The 21,785-nt window shown below is 55.3% G+C and overlaps 1 protein-coding gene across 1 annotated transcript in view; it reads right to left on the reverse strand.

The window, feature by feature from the left end:
* RBM19 (RNA binding motif protein 19) overlaps positions 1-21,785 on the reverse strand; it is a 127,122-nt gene that overhangs the window by 83,553 nt on the left and 21,784 nt on the right. Inside the window, exons 16-21 of the mRNA XM_007104625.4 lie at positions 21,393-21,522; positions 12,782-12,951; positions 10,069-10,129; positions 6,483-6,562; positions 3,954-4,009; positions 824-940 (exon numbers count right to left, since the gene is read on the reverse strand). Coding sequence (XP_007104687.2) covers positions 824-940; positions 3,954-4,009; positions 6,483-6,562; positions 10,069-10,129; positions 12,782-12,951; positions 21,393-21,522 — 614 coding nt within the window. The remainder of the gene's footprint in view (positions 1-823; positions 941-3,953; positions 4,010-6,482; positions 6,563-10,068; positions 10,130-12,781; positions 12,952-21,392; positions 21,523-21,785) is intronic.

Here is a 21,785-nt window from a genome sequence, read left to right on the forward strand (position 1 = left end):
ATCCGGCCCTCAGGTAGACTTTGTCCCACACGGAGTGTTTTTAGAAAGCGAATTAGCTGCCAACTCAAGAATCCAGATTGCCGGTTTCTCTTTCAAAACGCGGGAAGAACCGGTCCTACGACATCTGCGCCCCTGCCCAGCATCACTGCTGGCCCTCCAGCCCGTCAGTTCACACCCAGTCTGCTCTGCCAGGCTGTTTGCTGCCTGGCCCCCAAGAGATCTCGGAGCTTTGGCTCCTGTGCTATAGCAGCTGCTGGTGGACTGCATTATTTAGGCAGGCGATCCTCCCTCATCGCAAAGCGGGCTTTCCACAGACAGCAGTGCAGACCAGGGCTGCCGAACCCTGGCTGGATATCAGAATCCCCTGGGGCGCTCTGATCCAAATACCAGCATCTGGGCTCCACCCCGGTCAACCGAATGCAACTTTCTGGGGGCGGAGCCTGAGCAAAGGGGTATTTATAAAAGTCACCAGGTGATTCAAATGTGCAGAGAAGGTAGTGGGCCACTGGCTTAAACCAAAGGATGACTCGGGCGGCAGGATTTCAGGCAGATCCTGGGCAGAGCTGGGCGTCAGCCGCCTGGGCCCCTGCCCCTCCTGCAGGTCGCCGGTGGGGATAAAGAAGACCGACTGCCCCGTTTGGACATGTTTCTGCCCAGCGGCCTGGAGGGCAATGTCTGAGATTAAGGGAGATACATCAAAGGCAGCCAGAAGATGACCCTTGAGAGGCCACCGCGCTGGCCTTCGGCAGACCACTGAGGACCCGGGGGCTCAGCAGGCTCCCCCCAACATGACGGCCCCGCGGACCGGGCCAGCGCCTCTCACCTGAAGAGTTCGCGGATCTCACGGCTGTCCGCCTGGAAGGGGATGTTCCGCACCAGGATCTTGGAGGTTGTCTGCTTTCTGGGCACTTGTTTCTTCCGAGCGGTTGTCAGGGCCGGCCTGGAGGGTTGGCGGAAAGGCTTCAGGTTATTCGGGGCCTCGGCAGCTGCTGCCCTCTGCCGACTCCACCGGCCCCCTCCCCCCACCAGCACCAATGCTCTTGTCCTCTGTTCGGGTGAGGGACTCGAGGACTCTGCGTGGACGCGGCTGAGAGGAAAGGGGAAGGAGGCGGGCTCCCCTGGGTGGCACGCAGCCTAATTATCTTCTCCCCCCAGCAGCTGTGGATGTCCCGTCGGCACATCCTACCCTGGGGTGTCTGCTGCCCTTCATCTGAGACGCTCAGGGACTAGCAGGGACTTGAGGAAAGAACTCTGATGGGGGGTGGGGCAGTCTCTCCCTAAACCCAGTCTCCTCTCTCTCTTCTTTGCAGGTGCCCAGAATGACGCCGGCTGGTCCCAAGGTCTTGTTGGAGACATTTCCTCACGAACCCGAAGTGCAGCATCCAGGGGCCTGGAGCAGTTTCTAACCACGGAGGTGGGTCAGGGCTGTCAGACGAAACTCTCTGCACCTGAGGTTCAAGGCCCTCCCGAACCTGTCCCCCTGCTCTTCCAGGGAAACCCTCCACTCCACGGAAGCAGGGGAGGGTCACAAGCACAGCCGTGAGTTGACAATCTGGGTGTGAAGGCCCCGTCGGCCACTTAGGACCTGTGTGATCTTGGACAAGTTATTACTTGGCCCCTCTGGGCCTCTCAACTGTGTAACAGGCCTCATAATAGTGCCAGCCTCATCGGATTGTTTGAGGATTTAATGAAAGACACGTCAAAACACTTTGCACTGTGCCTAGCACAGGGTAAGTGTTCCATAAACGGTAGCTGTGATTATGAGGACGGTTATGACTCGCTTCCTTTAAGTCTGCTCCAGGTCACCTCCTCCCTAACTGTCTCCACTAAAATAGCAGCCCACTCCCACTCCCACCCCTGGCTCGATTTTCCTGGCACTCATCACTATCCAAGAGCATATTACATATTCAGTCATGTTTCTCTTTACGGTCTGTCCTCTAGGGCTGTGCCGTCCAACACGGCAGCCACCAGCTGCACGTGGCTAACAGTTAAATCGATATTAAAATGACACAAAATTAAAAATTCAACTCCTCGGTTGCTGGGCTAGCCAGCCTCCAAGATGGTTCCCAATGGTCTCCGCCTCTTGGTATTCATGGCCCTTGTGTACTCCTCTCCTGCTCTGAGACTAGGTCATAGAAGACACTGCCGCTTCCTCCCTATTCTCTCTTGGATCACTCACTCTGGGGGAAACCAGCTGCCAGGCTGTAAGGACACTTGTGCAAGCCTAGGGAGAGGCCAACGTGGTGAGGAACTGTGGCCTCCTGCCAAGAGGCGTGTGAATGTGCCGTTTTGCAAGCGAATCCATCAACCCCAGTTGAGCCTTCAGATGAGACTGCGGCCCTGGCCAACGTCTTGACTGCAACCTCATAAGAGATGCCAAGACGGAACTTCCCAGCTAAGCTGCTCCTGAATTCCTGACCCTCAGGAACTGTGAGATAATAAATGTTTGCTGTTTTAAGCTGTTAAGTTTTGGGATACTTGGTTATGTAGCGATAGATAATGAACACAGTGGTAGTTGCCACGTTTCAAGAGCTCAAATGCCATGTGTGGCAAGTGGCTACCACGCTGGGCAGTGCAGGTGTAGAACATTATAGGATGTTTTCATCATCGCAGACACTTCTATCAAATAGCGCTGCCCTAGAATGTAAACCCCACGAGGAATCTCCCTCCCCAGCTCCTGGGAAGTGTCTGGTGCCCAGTAGGCTTTCTGTAATTTTTTGTTGCATAAAAGAAAGACTAAATGAACCCTGCCTAGGAATTGAGAGCCTGCAAGGTGACTTCAGCCTGACTCCCTGGAGTCAGGGGACTGGGAAGAAAGACCAGCACCACTGGCTGAGTGATCACGGGCTGGGCATGTGCTAGATGCTCCATGCACAACCTCCCGTTTTCACATTTTACTTTACGGGCAAAATCACCCGCCCAAGGTCACACAGCCCCTGGATTAGAACCCAAAGCTGCAGGGCACAAAGCTTGGACACCACCCCACCCCCAACTCTTAATTCACGGCTCAGGAACCCCTGTTAGCTTCTGGGGGCTCCCCCACCAAGCCTTCTTCTGGCTAAGGACGCCCAGCATGGAATGGTCTGGGATGGGTGGACGCCACCAGAGGTGGCCGAGGCTGGCTTCACAGGTGGCATTAAAAAACAGAGAGAGAAGGAAGAGATAGCGGCAGCTTCAGGTCAGCTCGCTGGCAGCTAATCTGCTCGACGACCACAACAAATGACCGACTTGCTGAAAACCATCAAATAAATATCTTAAACCAGCCCAAGGATTGTTAGAGGTGGTCACTTCATCACCTGAGGCGGACAGATGGGACTGACAATGACAACGATAAGGCTGACCCCAGGTACGCGTTACATGCCGGCACTGTCCAAAGCACCTCCGGTGTATTAGTTCAATTAGGACCTGCAAGGGTGAAGATGTAGGGGCAAAACTAAAACTCCCAAGAGACGTCCACTACTTTAGGAAACTGGTCATTGGGTCCAGTGGTCTGTCTCCAACTCTAACATCTACTGAATCTCTTTCAAATTAAGTGGAGGCCGTCTCTGGGCACCGGTGTCCAGCTCCAAGAAAGAAAGCCCCATAATGAGAGACACCTAGGTTTTCTCACTGCTTCTGGTTCGTCCAAGGCTCCAGCCACTTGCAGGTCTCCCTGGGTTTATTTATAGGGCCAAGATAAGTGGGTGTTGCTTGCTTCTCCCGCCCGTGTTCCTTTTGTTATAATAGACGTGTACTAACACGTTTACTCCGGGGACTGGCGCGGTCCCCTTTACCGGGGAAATGGGTATCGGAGCTGGCATGCGGGACACCTCCTTAATTAGGAAGGGGTCCCAGGGTGAGGGGGGGTTGGGTCGGGGAGGATGTTCAAAGACCATGAGACACCCTCCAGGGCACCGGCACCAACACAAAAGGGGCGGACTCAATCCAAGGAAGAGGGGGCAGAGGGGACTCACTTGGTGGCTCGTTCTGAGATCCTCACTTCCAGCTTGTGGCCGTCCATGACGTGACCCTGAGAGATGAGACAACACAGCCTGTCCCTCTGTCCTCTTAGAAGCACTCACCCGTAGCCCTGCCCTTCACCAGAGTGGGCTTCGGCTGAGTGAGGGGAGAGGGAACTTCGAGGGGGCACTGACTGTTCCCAGGAGACAAGCCCGCTGGAGTCAAGGACAGAGAAGGGCTTTTCCTGGAAGTGGTTTCCGCTGAGCCCGGGCAGCAGCTGGTGGTTACGGAGACCCAGCCCTCCAAGTCCTCTGGAGCCACGAGTGGGCCTTGACCTCTAAGCCATTCAAGGGGCACAGAATTTTCCATTGTTTATAAGCATCTTCAGGCAAAGTAAGCCCCTTTGGTCTGGCTTGCAGAGAGAGAGTTTGGTTTGGATTGTATGCTGTTAAAAAAAAAATTCTGAATCACGGCAGAGATGCATCTAAAGCTAGGCTCTTAACATGGGTCCCTTAAGGCAAAACTGGTGTATTAGCAAAATTACCCTTGAAAATCCTTTAAGTCTCCCATAAAATACAGCACACGTAGCTTCGCATAAACAGTTCTTTGTGGCAATATGCCCGTATGTAGCACACAGCGAGGCACAGGACATAACTCTAATGTGTGCAAGGTAGAATCTGACAGGCTCCTGAATTACACGGAAGAGATGACAGACCACTGGGCGTGCAGAGCTGAAATCCAGTTAAATGAGTACACGGCATCTAATGACAAAAGTTGGATTTCTAGTGTCTCTTGAAAAAACAACAAGCAAAACAAAAAACCAGAGAAGATCTGGTATGGCTGGGGCCCAACTGCCCATCAGGCAGGAACTGGCTGAGGCCAAGAAGTGGCTGCCCCGTTAGAAGGGGCGCAGGTGCCCAGGTTCTGTTCTGGGTGATGCTGGCCCCGTCGCTAGTTTACAGCTAGCCTGGGCCCCATGGGCATGTGAGGTGGAGAGCAGAGAGCCTTTCCAAGTGAGAGCAGAGGCCCCAGAGGCCATCCCTCCCCATCGCCCCACCCAAACCCAATCCAGCCCTCCCTGGAGTTGCTTTGGGCCGAGGGGAGGGTCATCAAAATTCTACAAAAACGATCATATCGGCTAAGTGCCCAGTTGCATTTCCTATAATCCCCAAGGACTTTCGCTTGACTAGCAAGCTCTACTGGGACAGACTCCACCACCTGGAGGGTCCCTATAAAGCCAGGCTTCACAGGGAGGTGGGCCGGTATGGGTGCCCCTTTCACCCGGTATCCAGCCCAGCTGTGCAGGCCCAAGCACAAGTCTCAGAGAGAATGGGAGCTGGGAGGGCGTGCAGCTTGCTACGCGCTCGCTTGTAAACCTGGCCCTGGTCAACTCCATCTTATGTTGCCACTGCCTGGATGGCCTACACAGACACGTGACACTGTGAACAGGGTTTAAAAGGGATCCTGGACCCCCTGGAGCAAGCGGGCCTCTAGAAAGAAAGAGGCTCGTGGGAAAGCACTGTTCCTTGTCCCCTTCCTGCCACCGAAGGGCCTGGGGACGTGGGGTGTCAGGGAAGGTGCTGAGGACGCTGTCTTAAGCTGAGGCCTGGCCCAGTTTGGGGCTCTGTTCTGCTCCCTGTAACCTCAGCTCCCTTCCTGCCATCCAGGGCTCTGATCTGTCCCTGCACTTCGACCTAGCAGGAGGGCATCGCTCCTTTCTCAGTAGGACCTAAGTCTGTGTCCCAAACACCTCTGCGTTCAGCCCCCTTCTCCCCACTTTCACTGCGTCCACCCTGACCTGTGCCTGGAGGACTCAACGGTCTCCAACCTGCCCTCCTGTAATGCACCCTCCACACAGCAGCCGGAGAGACTGTTCTGCAGCAGAAATCAGATCCTTCCCCAAAATGCTCCAAGCCCTCTGATGGGATCGCACTGCCTCTATGTTGAATTCCACGGTCCATAAAAGGTCTGCAAGATCCAGCTCCACATACCCCCACCCTGTACCCTGTCCCTGCCACACCGGCCCCTTTCTGCTCCTCAAACATAGTAAGCTCACTCCTGCCTCAGAGTGCCTGCCCCAGACCCTTTGCACGTGTTGTTCCGAGATCTCTGTGTAGCTGACTCCTTCTTGTCAATTAGGTGCCAGCTCAACTGTCACGTCCTCCGAGAGGGCCTCTCCTGACCACGCGATCTAAAGTAGCCTTCCCCTCACCACAGTGACTGCTTTATCTGCATCCGAGCACTTCTCAGGACCTGGTCTTGGCGTGTTTCCTTCAGAGGTCTGCTTCACCCATCTCCCTGGGGTCTGGCACGAACCAGGCTCTTGATCAAGAGTTGCAGACGGAAGGAACGCCTTGTAGTGACTGTGCGGGGCTGAGGAAGGCTCAGGGCCGTGGGCCGCAGCCCCCTAGGGGACTGGAGAAAGCAACGGGCCTGGGAAGATGTGGACTGACCTGCATTCCCACTCAATTTCAGAAGGTTGACGGGACACCGCGCCACCCGCCTCGTGCCCCCGAGGACCTCGGCCGAGAATCCCCACTTACCTGGAGCTGTTTGAGAGCTTTCTGGGCCTGCTCCGGTTTCCCGTATTCCACGAATCCAAACCCCATGGACAGCAGCGCTCCTGAAAGAGAGAGAGGTGGGAATCGTACTGGGGCGCCAGGCAGGGAGGAAAACAAAGAAGGTGCACCACACCAAGTTCAAGGGCTCCAAGGGGCCCCTGGACGGCCCCTCGACATACTCATTTCTTCATGCCCCCTTTGTTCCCAGAAAGATCCCAGCTCCCGGCTGGCCATTTATTACCAGTCGTCTTGAAGAATCAGCCAACGAGGTTATACAGCCGCCACCTGAGGCCCAGCTGACTATTAATTAACAGATGATCGACGTGATAATTAACTTCATAATAGAATTCCGCCTTTGGGAGGGATGACCATCTCCACGACAAGCGGCCAAAACCTCTACCGGGCAGTCCCCCGCTTCCATACATAACGCACAATACGAACGCGTGCATCAAAGTCAAGCACGCCAAAGGCTTACCCTTTACAAAGTATTTCTGACCACCCGGTTACACCTGGTTCCTGGGTTTCAGACGTAACGTTGGGACAGGGAGGTTGTGACCACCTCATTAGAACTCCTCTGGTTTCCTATTGCTGGGTCGTGCGTAGCAAGAGTTCAAATAGCCAGGGGTATCTCCAAAATTTACAGAGAACTTTGCTTCCTGAATGTAAATATGTATAACTGGGGGCACGCAAGAATAAGGTCTCTAATTACACCTTGCTCTTTGACACAAAATGTGATGCACGCCTCCGCCCCCGCGGTTCATGCTGATTTACTAATTTTACTCTCTATTTTTTTCACGGTTGAACTCAAAGAGGGTCGGCTCAAGGCTGATGGGCCCAAATGAGGCTCAGAGTTCACCACTGTTGACCCAGCAGTCCTCATCTTTGTCTGTACTGTTTGTGAGGCTGTGCCCCTGCTTGTTTGCATTTCTACTCACAGCTACGTGTTACAAAACGAGGGCCCAAAGCAGGAAGAAATTCCGCAAACAGCCCAGACCTCGTTCTGCGGGCGACAGGAAAGAGGTTCAAACAGAACTGCCGGCTGATGGGTAGCGCCACCCCGTGGAGACTTTCAGTATTTGTTTTCCGGTGGATGCGTGAAAACTGCTCTGAGGGCCAAGGCTGGAGGGTCTGTGCCCGCAGGATATTTAAAAAGCTCATTAAGGTGGTGTTAAAGGCAACTACAGAGAGTCGAGTTCATTGCCGATTCACTGACGCCGCGCAGATCCATTCTGCCCTTCTCCTGCCCTGGAGCGCTGATGTCCACAGAGAGCGCGACTTGGGCTCGCCGGCCTTCTGGTTTCCTGTTCAGTTTACCCAATGGAAAGCTCCGATTTGACATAGGCGGGTAGAGGAGGGAGAGTTGGGGCCCCGGTTCTTTCCACACACCCCATCGCCTCCCCGCTTTGGCGTGGTTCTGGCAGCGCCAGTGTCCAACCCACACCCTGGGCTCTGCTGGTGGCCCTTCTTCTGTGGCTCTCGTCACACCACTCCCTCCCCACAGCCTCTGGGCTCCGCAGGGGAGGGGCGTTCTCCCACATGATCCACTGCCTCGACATTCCCCTGTGGGTCCCCTCAGCCCAGCCCACACCTGGGCACTTGGTCCCTTCACTACAAACATCTCCTTGACAACCCCAGCTGAGCGTGCTTTCTGGTTCCTGCTGAGACCCTCGCTGATAACAGACACCGTCTAGATTCCCCCCAAGCGGTGACGGATGAGCCCCAGAGAGCAGGGCTCTCAAATACAGGCTCTTAAAAAAGACAGTGTAGCTTTCAAGAGCTGCTCATGACACTGAAAGATCAGATAACTGTTCTAAAGGACGCTGAAGAGTGCTCCCGAGGGCCGAGAGGCAGGCTCCGCAGAGCGTCTGATTGCAGAGAGGGGCACGGTGACACTACAACCTGCAGGGACATCCCTGGATGGAGCTGGCGACCCCTCTGCCAGCCTGCCTCACGCCCCAGACTTCAGGGGTCACCTCTTTTCCTGAACTCCGTCCCCAGCACCCCCAAACTGAGGCTTCATGTCGTTCACTCGGTGCTTAGCTGCCTTTCCTTGTAGCCCAAACTACATCTGCGGTTCCTGGTGAACAGGGATGTTATGGTTTGAACTGTGCCCAGCCCCCCAGTGTGCGTTAAAGTCCTAGCCCTCACATCTCAGAATGTGACCGTATTTGGAGATAGACCCTTTACAGCGGTAGTGAAGGTAAAACTGAGGTCATGAGGTTAAGCGCTAATCCAATATGATCGGTATCCTTATAAAAAAGAAAAGGGGTGGTGGTGAACCCTGAACACAGGACGGGCGTACACAGGAGAATGCCACGTGAACATGAAGACAGTCACTTACAGGCCAAGGAGAGGGGCTGGAACAGATCCTTCCCTCACGAGCACTCAGAACGAACCAACCCTGCCCACACCTTGATCCTGGACTTCTGGCTCCCGGAACTGTGGGGTAATCAATGTCTGCGGTGGAAGCCACCTAGTTTGTGGGGCTTTATTATGGCACCCCTAGCAAACGAATACAAGAAACTCCCCAAATTCTATGCCACCCGTCTGCTTCAGACCCTCCAAGGCTCCTCTGGCAAAAAGCCCAGACTCCTCTGCCTGGCAGACAGCCACTCTGTGATCTGGAATCAGCCTACCTTTCTAGGTGCATCTTTTGCCTCTTCGATACATTCCCGACCTGCTACTACGCCCTCTCCCGCCTCCGTCACCCACCCCGCTCCCACCAGCTGACTGCTCTGCCTCCCTGCCCTCCAAGTCGTGGTCTGACGTGGAGACCCCTGGCCTGGGCTTCCGTCCAGCCAGGGCCCCCTCTACCAGACCCCTTGCTGCTCTGTGCTGTAACCACTAGCTCATTAGTCCCTCAGGACACAGCCATGAGCCGGCCCATGTGGCATCCCTACAAATCCCGCCAAATTGAAGAGATGGGCACCGCACAGCTGCGAGAAAGCAAGGAACAATGGCCTGTCCACCACCTGCAGGAAGCCAGGGCTGGAGAAGAAACAGAGAGACGCCAAGGGACTCGTGGCAACGGCTGAGGCTGACAGGAGAGATGAGGGTGGGGTCTGCGTGGCCCAGGCACCCAGGGGCCGGTGAGGTGCGTGGCTGAGGACTCAGTGGCGTGTTCTGGATGTTCTACATCTGGGTCATTTCTCTTGGAAAGGAAGAGGGAAAGCCCAGGACGGGTCTGTTCTTGCTCTTCCCCGGGAGATTTCCAGAGCACAGAGATGCTGGCAGCAGGGAGAGGCTTCGGCCACCGAACACGGTCAGCCCCGCCAGCCCTCTAATCGCGCTGCTCTGAAACCACCCGACAGTCCAGGGTGGCAAAGGGTCTACAGATTCAGAAGAATCCGACACGCATGGCTGCTCCCACCGGAAACCAGGAGTCTCCAGGGACCCAGAAAGAAGGACCATTCTAGACGAGCCAAACGAGAGAGAGTGGGGCTGCCAATGCTTCAGAATGAAAGCAGACCCTCAGAATAAGCAAGAGAGAGGTACCCTTACCCCTACCCAGAGCGACACTGTTTCTTTCAGAATTGTTCCTTTCTGACCGAGATCTCCTGTGAAATACCTGCTTTGCTCTTCTTCTTGGAAATGGAGCAGCTCTTCACCACACCCGCTTTAGAAAACACCTGGAAGAGAATGTCGACATGTATTACCAGAATTTCTGGGCTAATCCCGCAACCTGGTGTAGGCGTGTCTTGAAAGACACAGGGGACCAGGCAGCTGCAGGCATGGAGCAGGCAAGAGTAAGAACAGAGCTAAGGCCTGGATGGCTTCCGGGGCCGGGCCCGGGCCCTCTGCCTGCAGGGACTCATCCAGCCCTTGCACTGCTTCTACCAGGTAGGTGTTACGACCCACATTTTTCAGATGACAAAACTGAGGCTCCAAGGGGTTAGAGATGCACCCAGGGTCACAGAGCTGGGAAGCCCCGGAGCTGAGATTTGGATCCAGGCGCCAGAGCCCAGGTTCTAAACGCCGTGCAGGTGGGGTTCCTGGTCAGACACTAGGCTCCCCAAATTTGCCCTAACATCATCTCGGGGGTCCCCAAAATATCTGGAGGCACTGGATCGTGGCCTACTTTAAGTAGCTTGGACGGTCCCTTAGGGTTCCCCGTAAGGGCCGCTGGGCTGGGCCACGGGCTCCCAGTGTCCGAGAAGGACCTGGGGCGCTGAACAGTCCAGGGCATCACCGAGGGTCATGCAGTGGGGAAGCTGGGCCTCCATTTAGAAGCTTGGAGTCCACTGACCCCAGTGCTGACCCTCTCACTGCCCCTGCACCTAACGCCAATTCATGTTCAAAACTTTCAAAAATCACATTCTGCTCTATTTTTCCCTTTACTTTTTTGGTCTCTCTTGCTAGAATTTGAGAACTGACCAGTGCGAATTCCTGTCCCTCGGGCCCACTGTGGTGTCTTCCACAGCACACACAGGGCCCACGGAGAGGCCGTGCCGGTCACTGGTCACCGACTGAGAGAAGGGGAGGCGGAGGGGAGGGGGGATCCGGAGCAGCAAACAAGAACCGCGTGCAGCTGACATTCACTGACTCTCTTATTCCGACTGTCAAACACTTTACTTGAATTATCTCATTCATTCTAATCAGATCTTCCAAACAGCGCCACAGAAGATTCTATTAACATCCCCCTTTTACAAATGGGGAAACCGAGGCACAGAAAGGCTAATGGACCAGCCCAGGGTCACACTGTTAGTAAGGAGAGAGGCTGGGACCCAAGTCCAGGCAGACTGACCCTTAAGCACAACTCTCCACTCAGGATGCTGCTAACAGGAGCCCTGGGAGCTGGACGCTGCTCCCACAGTGCCTCGAATGGGCTGTGTGACCCTAGGTCGGTGAACCGACCTCTCTGAACCTCAGTCTCCACATCTGTAATATGAAGAACCTGGACTAGATCATTTTGGCTGTACCTTCCAGCTCCAGAGTTCTTTAACTCCAAGGATGCTCTTAGGCTGAAGCTTGGGCACATCTTCCAGGAAAAAAAATGGTTCCCGTTGACGACATCCCCATACCAGATACAGGGGGGCCAGCACAGCAGAAATGAAAAACAAACCCTCCGCAAGCTGGTTTGACCTCTTCAAAGCTGTCTAGCCTTTGGACACTACTAGTGTGTGCCTGTTTGTAAAAGCAAACTCAAACCAGACCAAAACGGATTCAGGAAGTAGCCCAGGAAAAGTCCAAGGGTGGGTTTCCCATTGCCCCCGAGGGCGAACCTCTGCCCTTAAAACGCTGCTGCTTTTGCCAGGCACCTCTGCTGCCGTGGTGGCTTTTTTAACTGGCAAGTGACAGTCACATCAGAGATTTAGCCAGAGGGTCCCAGCGTGCAGGCTCTGACCTCCTGCTTCACCTTGACACCCTGGGCTTTCCCGCCCAATGGAGGCTGGCCTCCTTTCCACCCATCTACCACCTTCCTGCCTCTAGGACTCAGTGGACCCCGTCTCCCCTCTTGAATCCAGCTCTAGGATTTCAGAGCTCAAAAGAATTTGCAGAAACCAATCAGTTCAATCCTTATGGCCTTCTTCCTTTCCAGAACCAGTTCATGGCTGTCAGGCTGCTAATCACCAATTCACGCATTAGAAAAAAAAAAAAAGGCATCGAGCATTTATTCTGTGCCAAACCCAGTTTACAGAAATGGAGACTCTCCCCATGGACAGTTCTCAGTCCAGTGGGGGAGCTCGCAGACCCCAGCCCTTTGGCACTAGAATCCCCATTTCCAGATCTCTGGCCCAAGTCCTTCTAGAAGCCCCCCAGCGCCTATCATTTGGCATCTCCCCAACGCGTACTTGGAGTTCCCTATCCTTTTCCCCTCCGCCCCCTTCCTATGAATGCAAAACTCTCAGCCCATCAGGGACTCCAGGCAGGACTGCCCCTCCTCCAGGCTCACTGCTGTGTCTTCTGCATGTTCCCACCAGGCCAGGAGGGTGTGCTGGCGTTAACTTTTGGGTGGTTACCCTTGCAGACACCATATGGGGAGGGGCTTTGTTTTCTGACTACAGCTCTCACACCGCATCCCAACAGGCCCCCTTCAAGTGCACGCGGGCGCCCCTGCCAGCCCCCAGACTGGTCTGGCCAGGGCTCCGACCTCCGGGTGAGATGTCTACCGGACAGCTCGGTGGAGGTGTCAGGGCGGTGTGGCTGTTGGCTGTTACTCTACACGCTGCCACGAGACACACGTCCAGGCAGGATAAACACAGTGACCACATCAGCAGACTGGGTCTCCCGCCCCGCCCACCCCCGCCCGCTCCCTCCCTCCGGGCCGAGCGGTCACTCACTCCCTTCAGCATCTCCTCGGTTGTGTCGAAGTGGAGATTTTTGATAAACAGAGTGCACCCGGGAAGGCTCTCCTCCTCCTCCTCCTCCTCCTCCTCCTCCTCCTCCATCTTTGCTGAAGTGTCGTGTGCTACTCCCTCTGTCAGCTTGTCACCTTCTGGGGTCTCGCCGTCTGCATGCCCCCCCGCCAAAAAACAAATCTGTTAAATGATGCCTTATCTGCCTAAGCCCCGGGACCTAAAGCACGGAACCTGCCAGGCCCAGGGGTTCTGTCTCTGAGCGCGCAGCGTCAGGAAGGCACAGCTTGTGCTGGGTTTGAGCAACTCTTGGGGGGTGGGGTGAGGGAGGGCAGAGACTGCCGCGCTTCCTGCCGCTGTTTTAGAGAGAAAAGAGTATGAAGCACAGAAAAACCCAGGAGCCTTACCTTAGACTGACCCACATTATATAACCCATATACTCGGAACCTCAAAATAAATTACTGGGAGCTGCAAACGTAAGCGACGTGTTCTTTTTCCTCAAAAGCCAGCACTTGGCGAACTTTCAAAATGAAACGCAACTTAAAACTGCAAAAATTACAGAATGGGAGCAAAACTCAGAACGTTCTAGATACCCCCGAACCTAAGGGATGTTACGTTCATTTAAAATCCCCCACATACATAATTTCAGGGAGCATACACATAAGAGCGTGCTTTCCTCTACACAAAGTATATTTAATTCAGAGTTACACATAACAGCGAGAGACTGAAAAAAAGACAAAACCCCACTATATTCATAAACGAGAGATCTGGACAGGTATACTGCCACCAAAGGCTAGACTACTATGCCGTTAAAGATGATGTTTCCGAAGAATGTTTAAAGACGTGGAACGGTGCTCGTGACAGAAAAATTAAGAGAAAAATGAAGGTGCAAAACAACATACGACGTGACCCCAATCACGTTCTGTACCCAGAGCTTACACACATACGCAAGAAGAGAAAATAACGTGCTCGTGGTTATTTCTGGAGACTGTGCTTACAGAGGGCTCCATCCTGTCACTCCCACCCCCGTGACACGCCTACTCTGAAAGAACAGCATTGCAAGAGGAGGGAAGGGCCATCGTGAGGTTGTGAGTTAGCAGGGCGGGCGTGTGGCTGCAGCTCAGGATGGGAGCCCTGGTGGGGAACGTGGATGTCACCAGAGGGTGCCGGAAGCCTCACAAGGTTGGAGGTGGCGTCGTGACCTCTTGAGAAGTTCCGCTGCTGGAAAAATGTGTTCCGTTTGGGTCAACCTCCCCAGATTTTCACACGATCGGGGCCCGGGGACAGTCATCTTTCCCCCCACGTTCAAGCTCCGGAAGCTCCTCCCGCGCCCCGCCGGGGAAATCAAACCCCATCTCAGCCGTTCTCCGAGATGCCCGCCCGCTCCCACCCTCACGGTTCTGAGCATGTGGCCCCGTCCCTCCCCTCAGGTCTGAGCCCTGCACGCGCCAACCTGGAGCGGACGGGGACGTTCCATCCTCTCGTGGCCACCTGCACGCAAGTAGCTCGAGGCCAAGGGAGCTTCTGGGGCTTCAACCCCGTCCCCCACGCTCTCACGCCGAGCACGAGAGCCCTCTCCATCGCCCCGGCCCTCTCTGATGCAAGCCGACTGCCGGCCAGTCCTAACTGAACTTCAACCGCTTTGTCATAAAACCACCCTTTCAAGCCCTGATGGAAAGAGCGACAGTGAGGATGTTGCCCGTCTCACGTCAGCGGAACGGGCAGCCTTCGCCCTTCACGCTCCCTGGGAGGTGAACCCAGAATCCAGACTCTCGCTCCAGGACAAAAAAGAAGAAATCTACATGAAGGCTCCTTCCCCCACCCAAGAAACGAACGCGACTTACCCAACAGGGGACTCCGTGGTGTGGCCATTTGTCCTCAAAACCCAACTTTCAAAGCAAAGCAGGGTAGAAGAAGTATTACTAATGATGGGGAGGCAAAGCTAAGCAGACAGGCTAAGACTCCAGGTCCCGAATGAGAACTTCAACGGAAAGGAAGACCATGCCCCTCAGCTGCGAAGGACACCCACCCCGCTGGCTCGCCTCACGTCTGACGTCTCGGGGATAAAGGCAGAGAGGAAGGGATGCCAATCAGATGCCCCGCTGCGTGCGGGGCCTGGGCTAGGCCTGCGAGGCTGCTATCTCACCGCCCACCGTAGCAGCTGCATCACAGTAAACCGGCGGTCCACGGAAAGTTCTGGAGTTCGCTGCCTCTGAACTCTAAACCTCAGGCATCTTCAGGTTGGGAGAGAGGTTCACGGGAGACTGAAGACGTTTTTCTTGTAGAGAAAAGAATGGTGGAGGTGATGCTGACTGGGAGAGCGCCGTGCCGGTTTAAGGGGCAGCCCGTTCGCGGCACCGGCCGATTGCTGTCACGGGGGCAGATCAACCCAAGTGTGGTCAGGTGTTCCGAGCTCTCACGAGAAGCCGAAAATCCAGGTTTTCACGGGAAAACCCACATTTGAAAACTCTTGGCAACGAACTCAGCGGCGTGTGGCGTCTGTACGAGGCAGCGGTCAACAGGCTGATTTAAACCAGCTTATGGGCCTTGGTGCCCCGCTGCCCACTTCCAGCCTGGCAAAGCCCGACGGCCCTTCGCTCTGCCTCTCCCAAGGGCCTGGAATCCAGCCACTTCCCAGCGTGGCATTCCAGGGATTTGAAGCCTCAGAAGGACAACAGCTCCGGGGAGCCCAGGGGCTGTGAGCAGGGCCAGAGTCCACTCCTTCCTGCCTCCCTGCCCCAGGAGCAAGGGCTGGTAGGCTTCAAAGCACTTATTTCAAAGGTCACAGGCCCCTGCCCAGCAAGTGGGATGTGTGGGTTTCGTGACAGAGCTGAGATGAGCTTGCAGTGAGGGCTGGCACCCCAGGAACAGACAGACCCCTTCCCCGGTGGGCGAGCTGCCCTCAGGCCCAGCCCAGGGGGAGCAAGAGGGGACTGCGAGGACGGCAGGACCTATCACCTACCCGGCTGTGCAGCTGGCCTGGCTCCTCCCACTTCTGTTAAGTCAGCCAACGCCCCTGACCCCCAACCACCGGGAGAACATCCAGCTTGAAATAAAAGACACGATTAAGTGCAGCCTGGCTTTGCTCCAACAGCACAGAGATGTCCGTTGTTTCCCCAAACCTCTGTGTACCCAGCCACCACCTCCCCCAATCTGCGACTCCCCCTGGGATGCTGGAAGAGCTAACAAGACAAGGGCATCCCAGTCTCGAGATCTGTTGACAAAAGGGGGCCTGAAGAAAACGAGAAGGGGGCCCACAGACCGCAGTCAGGAGGCAGTGCAGAGCTGTGAAAGCGCGCATGGCCTTAGAAATGAGGGCGGTCTGGGTCAGGGCCCCGGAGATGCCACTCGCTAGCCGTGCGCCCTGGGTGACTGGCTTACCCACGCTGCCTTAGCATCGTCACCTGGAAAATGGAGCTACACACACACGCACACGCACACGCACACGCACACACACACGCACACACACACACACACACACACACACACACACACCACACACACACAGACTCCCCTTTTCTCCACTGGCTTCTTTGGAAATTCGAATGTCTGCTACTCCATCCGCACGCTGGGTCCCTGGTCCAGGGCACCGCTGCCTCTTGTCTGGATGACCGGGTGTCCTCCTCACTGGTCTCCCGTCGGCACCTGTCCCTGGCCTGCCAGCTTCTCCCATTCTGTCTCCTCACCTTCTCCATTCCAGCTGCACCAGCCTCTATTCTGACCTCTGAGCCTGCCCAAACCCATCCCTGCCACAGGGCCTTTGCACTTGCCATCTGTCTCCTCTGCCTGTTCTGCTCATCCCGTTTTCCCAAGCCTGGCTTCTTGTCAGGTCTCAGCTCAAACGTCCTCCCCTCAGAGCTCCTCCTGTGCAGTTGTCCCCAGCACAGGGCTGGCCACTTGCCATCAGAGTCCCCTGGGTACCTTTCCTTCACAGGCCTTACCCCTTTCTGAAATCACGTTATCGGTTCACTTCTCTGTGTCCTCCAACTACAAGGGGAGCTCTCTGAGGATGGGACCACATCTGACTCAGTAACCTCTGCATCCCTCAGAGCAGATGCTCCAAAAATACTGGTGGATGATGATTTGCTACACAAATGGCACTTGGTGTGACCGACAGGAGCTGTGGGGTCACAGCTAAGAGCACAGACCTGGGAGCTGGTGGCTCTGGGCACAGCCCAGCTCTTTCCAGATGTGTGACTCTGCATAAGTCACTCATCCTCCCTATGCTTCCTTCTTTCCATTCAAAAAAGGAGAAAGACAATCACAGGGTCCACTTGCAAGACAATTATGAGAATTAACGCACAGAAACCCAGATAAAACAGTGTCTGGGTCAGGGGAAAATGTCAGGAATCCCTACCTCCGCAGGCCCACTGCTGGAAGAGGCAGGCCAGCCGGCTGCAGGCTTTTGAGAAGAACAGCCAGCGCCACAGGTCTGAGTGCAGGGGACTGTGTCTCTGTCGGCCACATCCCTGGGAAGAGCTTCTGCCCCGCTCAAGTGGCCAGGCCCTATGACCCATGCCCATGTCCAGAGAGGTGTGGAAACGGCCAAGGGCCAAGGACGAAGCCATAGGTCACTGTTAAAAGTGCTTTTCTGCCAGGCTTCCCTGGTGGCACAGCGGTTAAGAATCCGCCTGCCAATGCAGGGGACATGGATTCGAGCCCTGGTCCGGGAAGATCCCACGTGCTGCGAAGCAACTAAGCCCGTGCGCCACAACTACGGAGCGAGCGCTCTCGAGCCCGCGAGCCGCAACTACTGAAGCCCACGTGCCTAGAGCCCGTGCTCCGCAACAAGAGAAGCCACCGCAATGAGAAGTCCACGCACCGCAATGAAGGGTAGCCCCGCTCGCCGCAACTAGAGAAAGCCCGTGTGCACCAACGAAGACCTAACGCAGCCAAAAATAAAATCAAGAAAATAAATAAATTAGAAAAAGAGAAAAGCGCTTCTGCCCCTGGCCTCAAGTGGGGTGACTAGGAAGGAAAAAGGACGTATCACAAAACGAACAGATGTTTGCCAACGACATCACCAGGAACCAGAAAAAGTGGGGAGAAGAACAGGATGGGGGCAGGGGCGGGTGTGCGGGGGACGGGGCGAGGGTGCGAGGAAGGCTCGGAAAGCAAGGTGGGCTGGAGGGGCTGGGAGAGGCAGGGGGGAATACGCGTCCATCTGCAGTTGGCACAATAAAATCCAGTCACGCATCACCACATGGGGCTTTATTATAATCAGGCCACAGAATTTACGGTCGCTCCCTCCCCTTTCCGGCGCTCGCGCGGAAGGCTGACAGCAGAGACTGTTATCAGTTGCAAGCAGCTTTTCAGGACCTCCCCCGACTTGGAGCCCTTTATCTGGAGGTGAGGGTCTTGGTTGTGAGGAGATAAAACACACTGTCCCCCTCCCTCGAGAACGGTACAGGGAATGGAGGGCTTTGCCGAGAAGAAAGTGGGGAGCTGGTGAACAAAAAAAACCTGTCCACTCCCCTCCTGCTCGCCTTCCTGCGGAGCCTGAGAAAATCCAGGGCGTGGGGGCCGGCTGAGTCCCTGGCACTGGGGGTGAGCTGGGGAAGCTTCAGGAACCGTGTGCAGAGCGGTGGGCGTGGGGGAGGGGCAGGTGAAAAGGAACAGCTCGGGGACCCTGTATGTGATACAGGTAAGAAAAGGCACCAAAAAGGGCAAAAGGAGGCTCGGGAGATGAGTCCCGTGGGGACCCGCCTGACGACACAGGACTCAGCGGGGTTTGCAATCAGCACAGGCGTGCACAACTTCTTGGCCCCCGTCCGATCTATTTGCTACAACTACTAACTCCCTCCTCCCAGCTCCGAGGCCTCCTTTGTGTGAGGGACGGCAGGACCCTGGACAGCAGCCCCGTAAGAGGCAGGGCCTGTCGGGGACAGTCTGTCTGGGATGCTCTCAACACTGGAACCTAGGCCCGGGCACCCAGGGGACACTGGGGGCAGGCAGGGGCAGCCCTCTACCTTCCGACCGGGGCACGCTATCTCTGCAAGGCCTCCCCTCACCGTGCTCCAGAACATTCTGCACCCAGGGCCCACTTCTATTACTGTGACGTCTGTCTCAGCCGCCCCCAAACAGCTCCACCCGTCCTCCTAGCAGCCCGGGAGCTTCTGGGGAAGCGGTATGTGTTGGGCCCATCTTGGTCGCCCCAGCTCAGTGGCTGGCATCCAGCTGGTGCTCAGAGACCATCCACTTCACCTGACGTTGCTGAATCAGGACGCGGGTCAGAGTAACGGGGACAAAGGCCTTCTGCCTGCTTTACAGACGCAGAAAGAGCCTCGGGGAAGGCTGGCGGCTTGCCCAGTCACAGGGCTAGGAGAGGACGAGGGAGACAGTGACTTCCCCAGGAGCTCTAAGCCTCACACACGGAGGACCCAAAGCGCTTAGTGCAGGGCCTGGCACGGAGGAAATGCTGCTCTTGCCCGTGGATCCGCTCAGCACCTACTGACTGCTCTCCCACCGGACGCCGGGCACCTTCCTGGGTGCCGGGGCACAGCAGTGCACAAGCAGACGAGGTACCCGCCCTGCGGGATGGACGTCTAGCGAGGGAGTCAGACAGACAGACACTGAGGAAGGGAACCCATAATGACACACTTCTGGGAAGCAAGGGGGAGGGGAGGGGGTGGGTATAAATCAGTATCCATGAAGGGAGCCACGGCGATTATGCGATGGATGGCGCCACACTCTGATGCTTAACTAACGACGGAGAACAAACGTGCCAATGTCACCAAGCTCTACTATGTGCTGGGGCTTGGGACACAAGGACGAGGATGGCCCAGCCCCTACTCTTCACAGGTAAAGAGAGACAGAGAGGCACAGAAACCTGCATTCTTCCTGCATTCCTTCACTCCCTCAACTCACGTTCCTGAGCTACCCCATGCCCGGAGCCCTACGGGATGCTTGCGCCCAGCAGAGCGAGATGGCCACTCCCTGCCCTCGTGGTTCACTGTCTGGCAGCGACGGATGTTAAACAGGTAAAACAAACGAATAAACAGGATAAATATAAACTGTGACGAGTGTCACAGAAGAAAACAACAGAGAGAAGGGAGGGAAGCACCGGGGCACCTGCAAAAGAGTGTGGCCACAGGGCAGCAGCCCCCCGGGGAGGCGCCATACTGAGCGGTCCCGCCAAAGCTAGGAGAGGCCTCTGCGGGATCTGTTTCCAGGGCCCGCGCTCCTGGCACATCTGTGCTTTAAAGGAGGACTTGCTTTTGGCCGAAAATCATTAGTCATGTCCAAGTTTAGTAGCTGAAGTTGAAACCAAGGTCGCTGATAACTTGGGGGTGACGGCTAGTTAAGAAGAAACCGTGACTGTATGAAGAGAATTCTTTCTGACGGAAGCATAAGCACGGTGGAGGAGGACACTAATCCAATCCGTGGACAAAAGTAACGCATCAACAGGGGCCAGGGAGGGGCTTCTGAAAGATTTATATCAATGGTCAGGAGGTAAGCCCAGTGGCTAAGGGATGCTTTCGGGGGCTTCAGAAAGCAGAGACTGAAGAATTTTCCTTCCTGACCGAAACAAGGCTTCTAGACCAGGGGTTCCCAAATGCCTTGTAGTGACTTGGGCCAGTCCTGAAGGGGGTTTTACCGATCCAAGATGAACTGGGAAACGCAGACAGCCTAGGGAGGTTCATGCACAGTGAGGGCTATTCAATTAAAGGACTGTTCTTTCATCTGAGAATTCCACATCCCCACCCCCATTCTTTTATGAGGACAATGCAGAGGGTATATGGGAGATGTATTCCTTTTAATCCTTATTTTAATCAACCAGCAACCCTACGGTGAGATGGAGGTACGGAGGAGGGATGTCACCGATGGGCAAGATCTTAATGTCTGGGTAAAGGTGCTCTTCAAAGCTTTTCTAAAGGTCTTCGCTTCTAGGATGGAGTCATGGTCCCCTAAGTGGTTCTCAGTCGAGGGCTGCACTGCCCCCTAGAGGGCATCTGGCATACAGGGAAGGGGTGTTTTAGATTGTCACAATTACAGGGTCACTCCCGACATGCAGTGGGCAGGGTCAGCAAAATGTCTTACAATTTGCAGAACAGTCCCGACAGGGAAGAACTGCGCTCCCGAGTGCCAGGAGCGCCCCCCTCCTCACCCGAGCGAGCGTGAAGCATCAGTTGAGGGTTGGGTCCCCGCCTCCCTTCCTTTTCCTGCCTTTGCAGTCACTGGGCACCAGAGGGCGCCATACCGTCCCAGGGAACCCGGAGAATAAACATCTCCAACAGCCCCGCTCATCCATCCTGGCGGATGTATCAGTACGAACCAGAAGGCTATTTTCTCTTGCTCTGTTCCGAATCCCTATTAATAGATTCTAGTGTGTTTTTTAATTTTTCCTTTCACAACCTATACTTGATAAGCCAAGACAGTCGGCTACCTTATGCTGTATCCAGAATTTTTATGCTCCATTTTTTTTAAGGACGTTTTACGTGCCTATAAAATTCAAGAGACGGGGACCCACCAGTCTCAGGATGAATACAGAACTTTACAAGAAATACCTGATAAACAACTTAGTGCTGCCCCCTTGCCCTCCGTCCTTCCCCTGCCTGCTGCCCCAGGACATCCTGATCTCAGACCCAGCTCTTACCGGTTTCTGGCTCCATCCTGTCCTTTCCGGCCGGCTCTGCTGGCGCATCTCGGAGTTCTTTCTTCTGTGGGGCTGGGCTGGAAAAGATGCCCACCGGAGCCCACTCCAGATACAGGGGGACGTGGTGGAACTGCAGAGACAGGGGCGGGGGAAGGACTCAGTCCACGACACAGACGAAGAGCCTGAGGCTCCGAGTATAGAACTCTATGTGCTGCCTGGTGCCCTTGCTGCAGCTCAGGGTTCAGGTGAGAGGCTGGAGCATCTGCTGTCATTGAATACGTCTGCATCCCCCTGTGCTTTCTCTAATCTAAGAGTGTGAACAGGGAGTGGGACGGGGGAGCCGAATCACTGATACAGGGCAGCCCTCCTGGAGGAGATGCAACAGGGCCGCCG

This window comes from Physeter macrocephalus, chromosome 19, assembly GCF_002837175.3.
Source record: "Physeter macrocephalus isolate SW-GA chromosome 19, ASM283717v5, whole genome shotgun sequence".
Lineage (NCBI taxonomy): Eukaryota > Metazoa > Chordata > Mammalia > Artiodactyla > Physeteridae > Physeter > Physeter macrocephalus.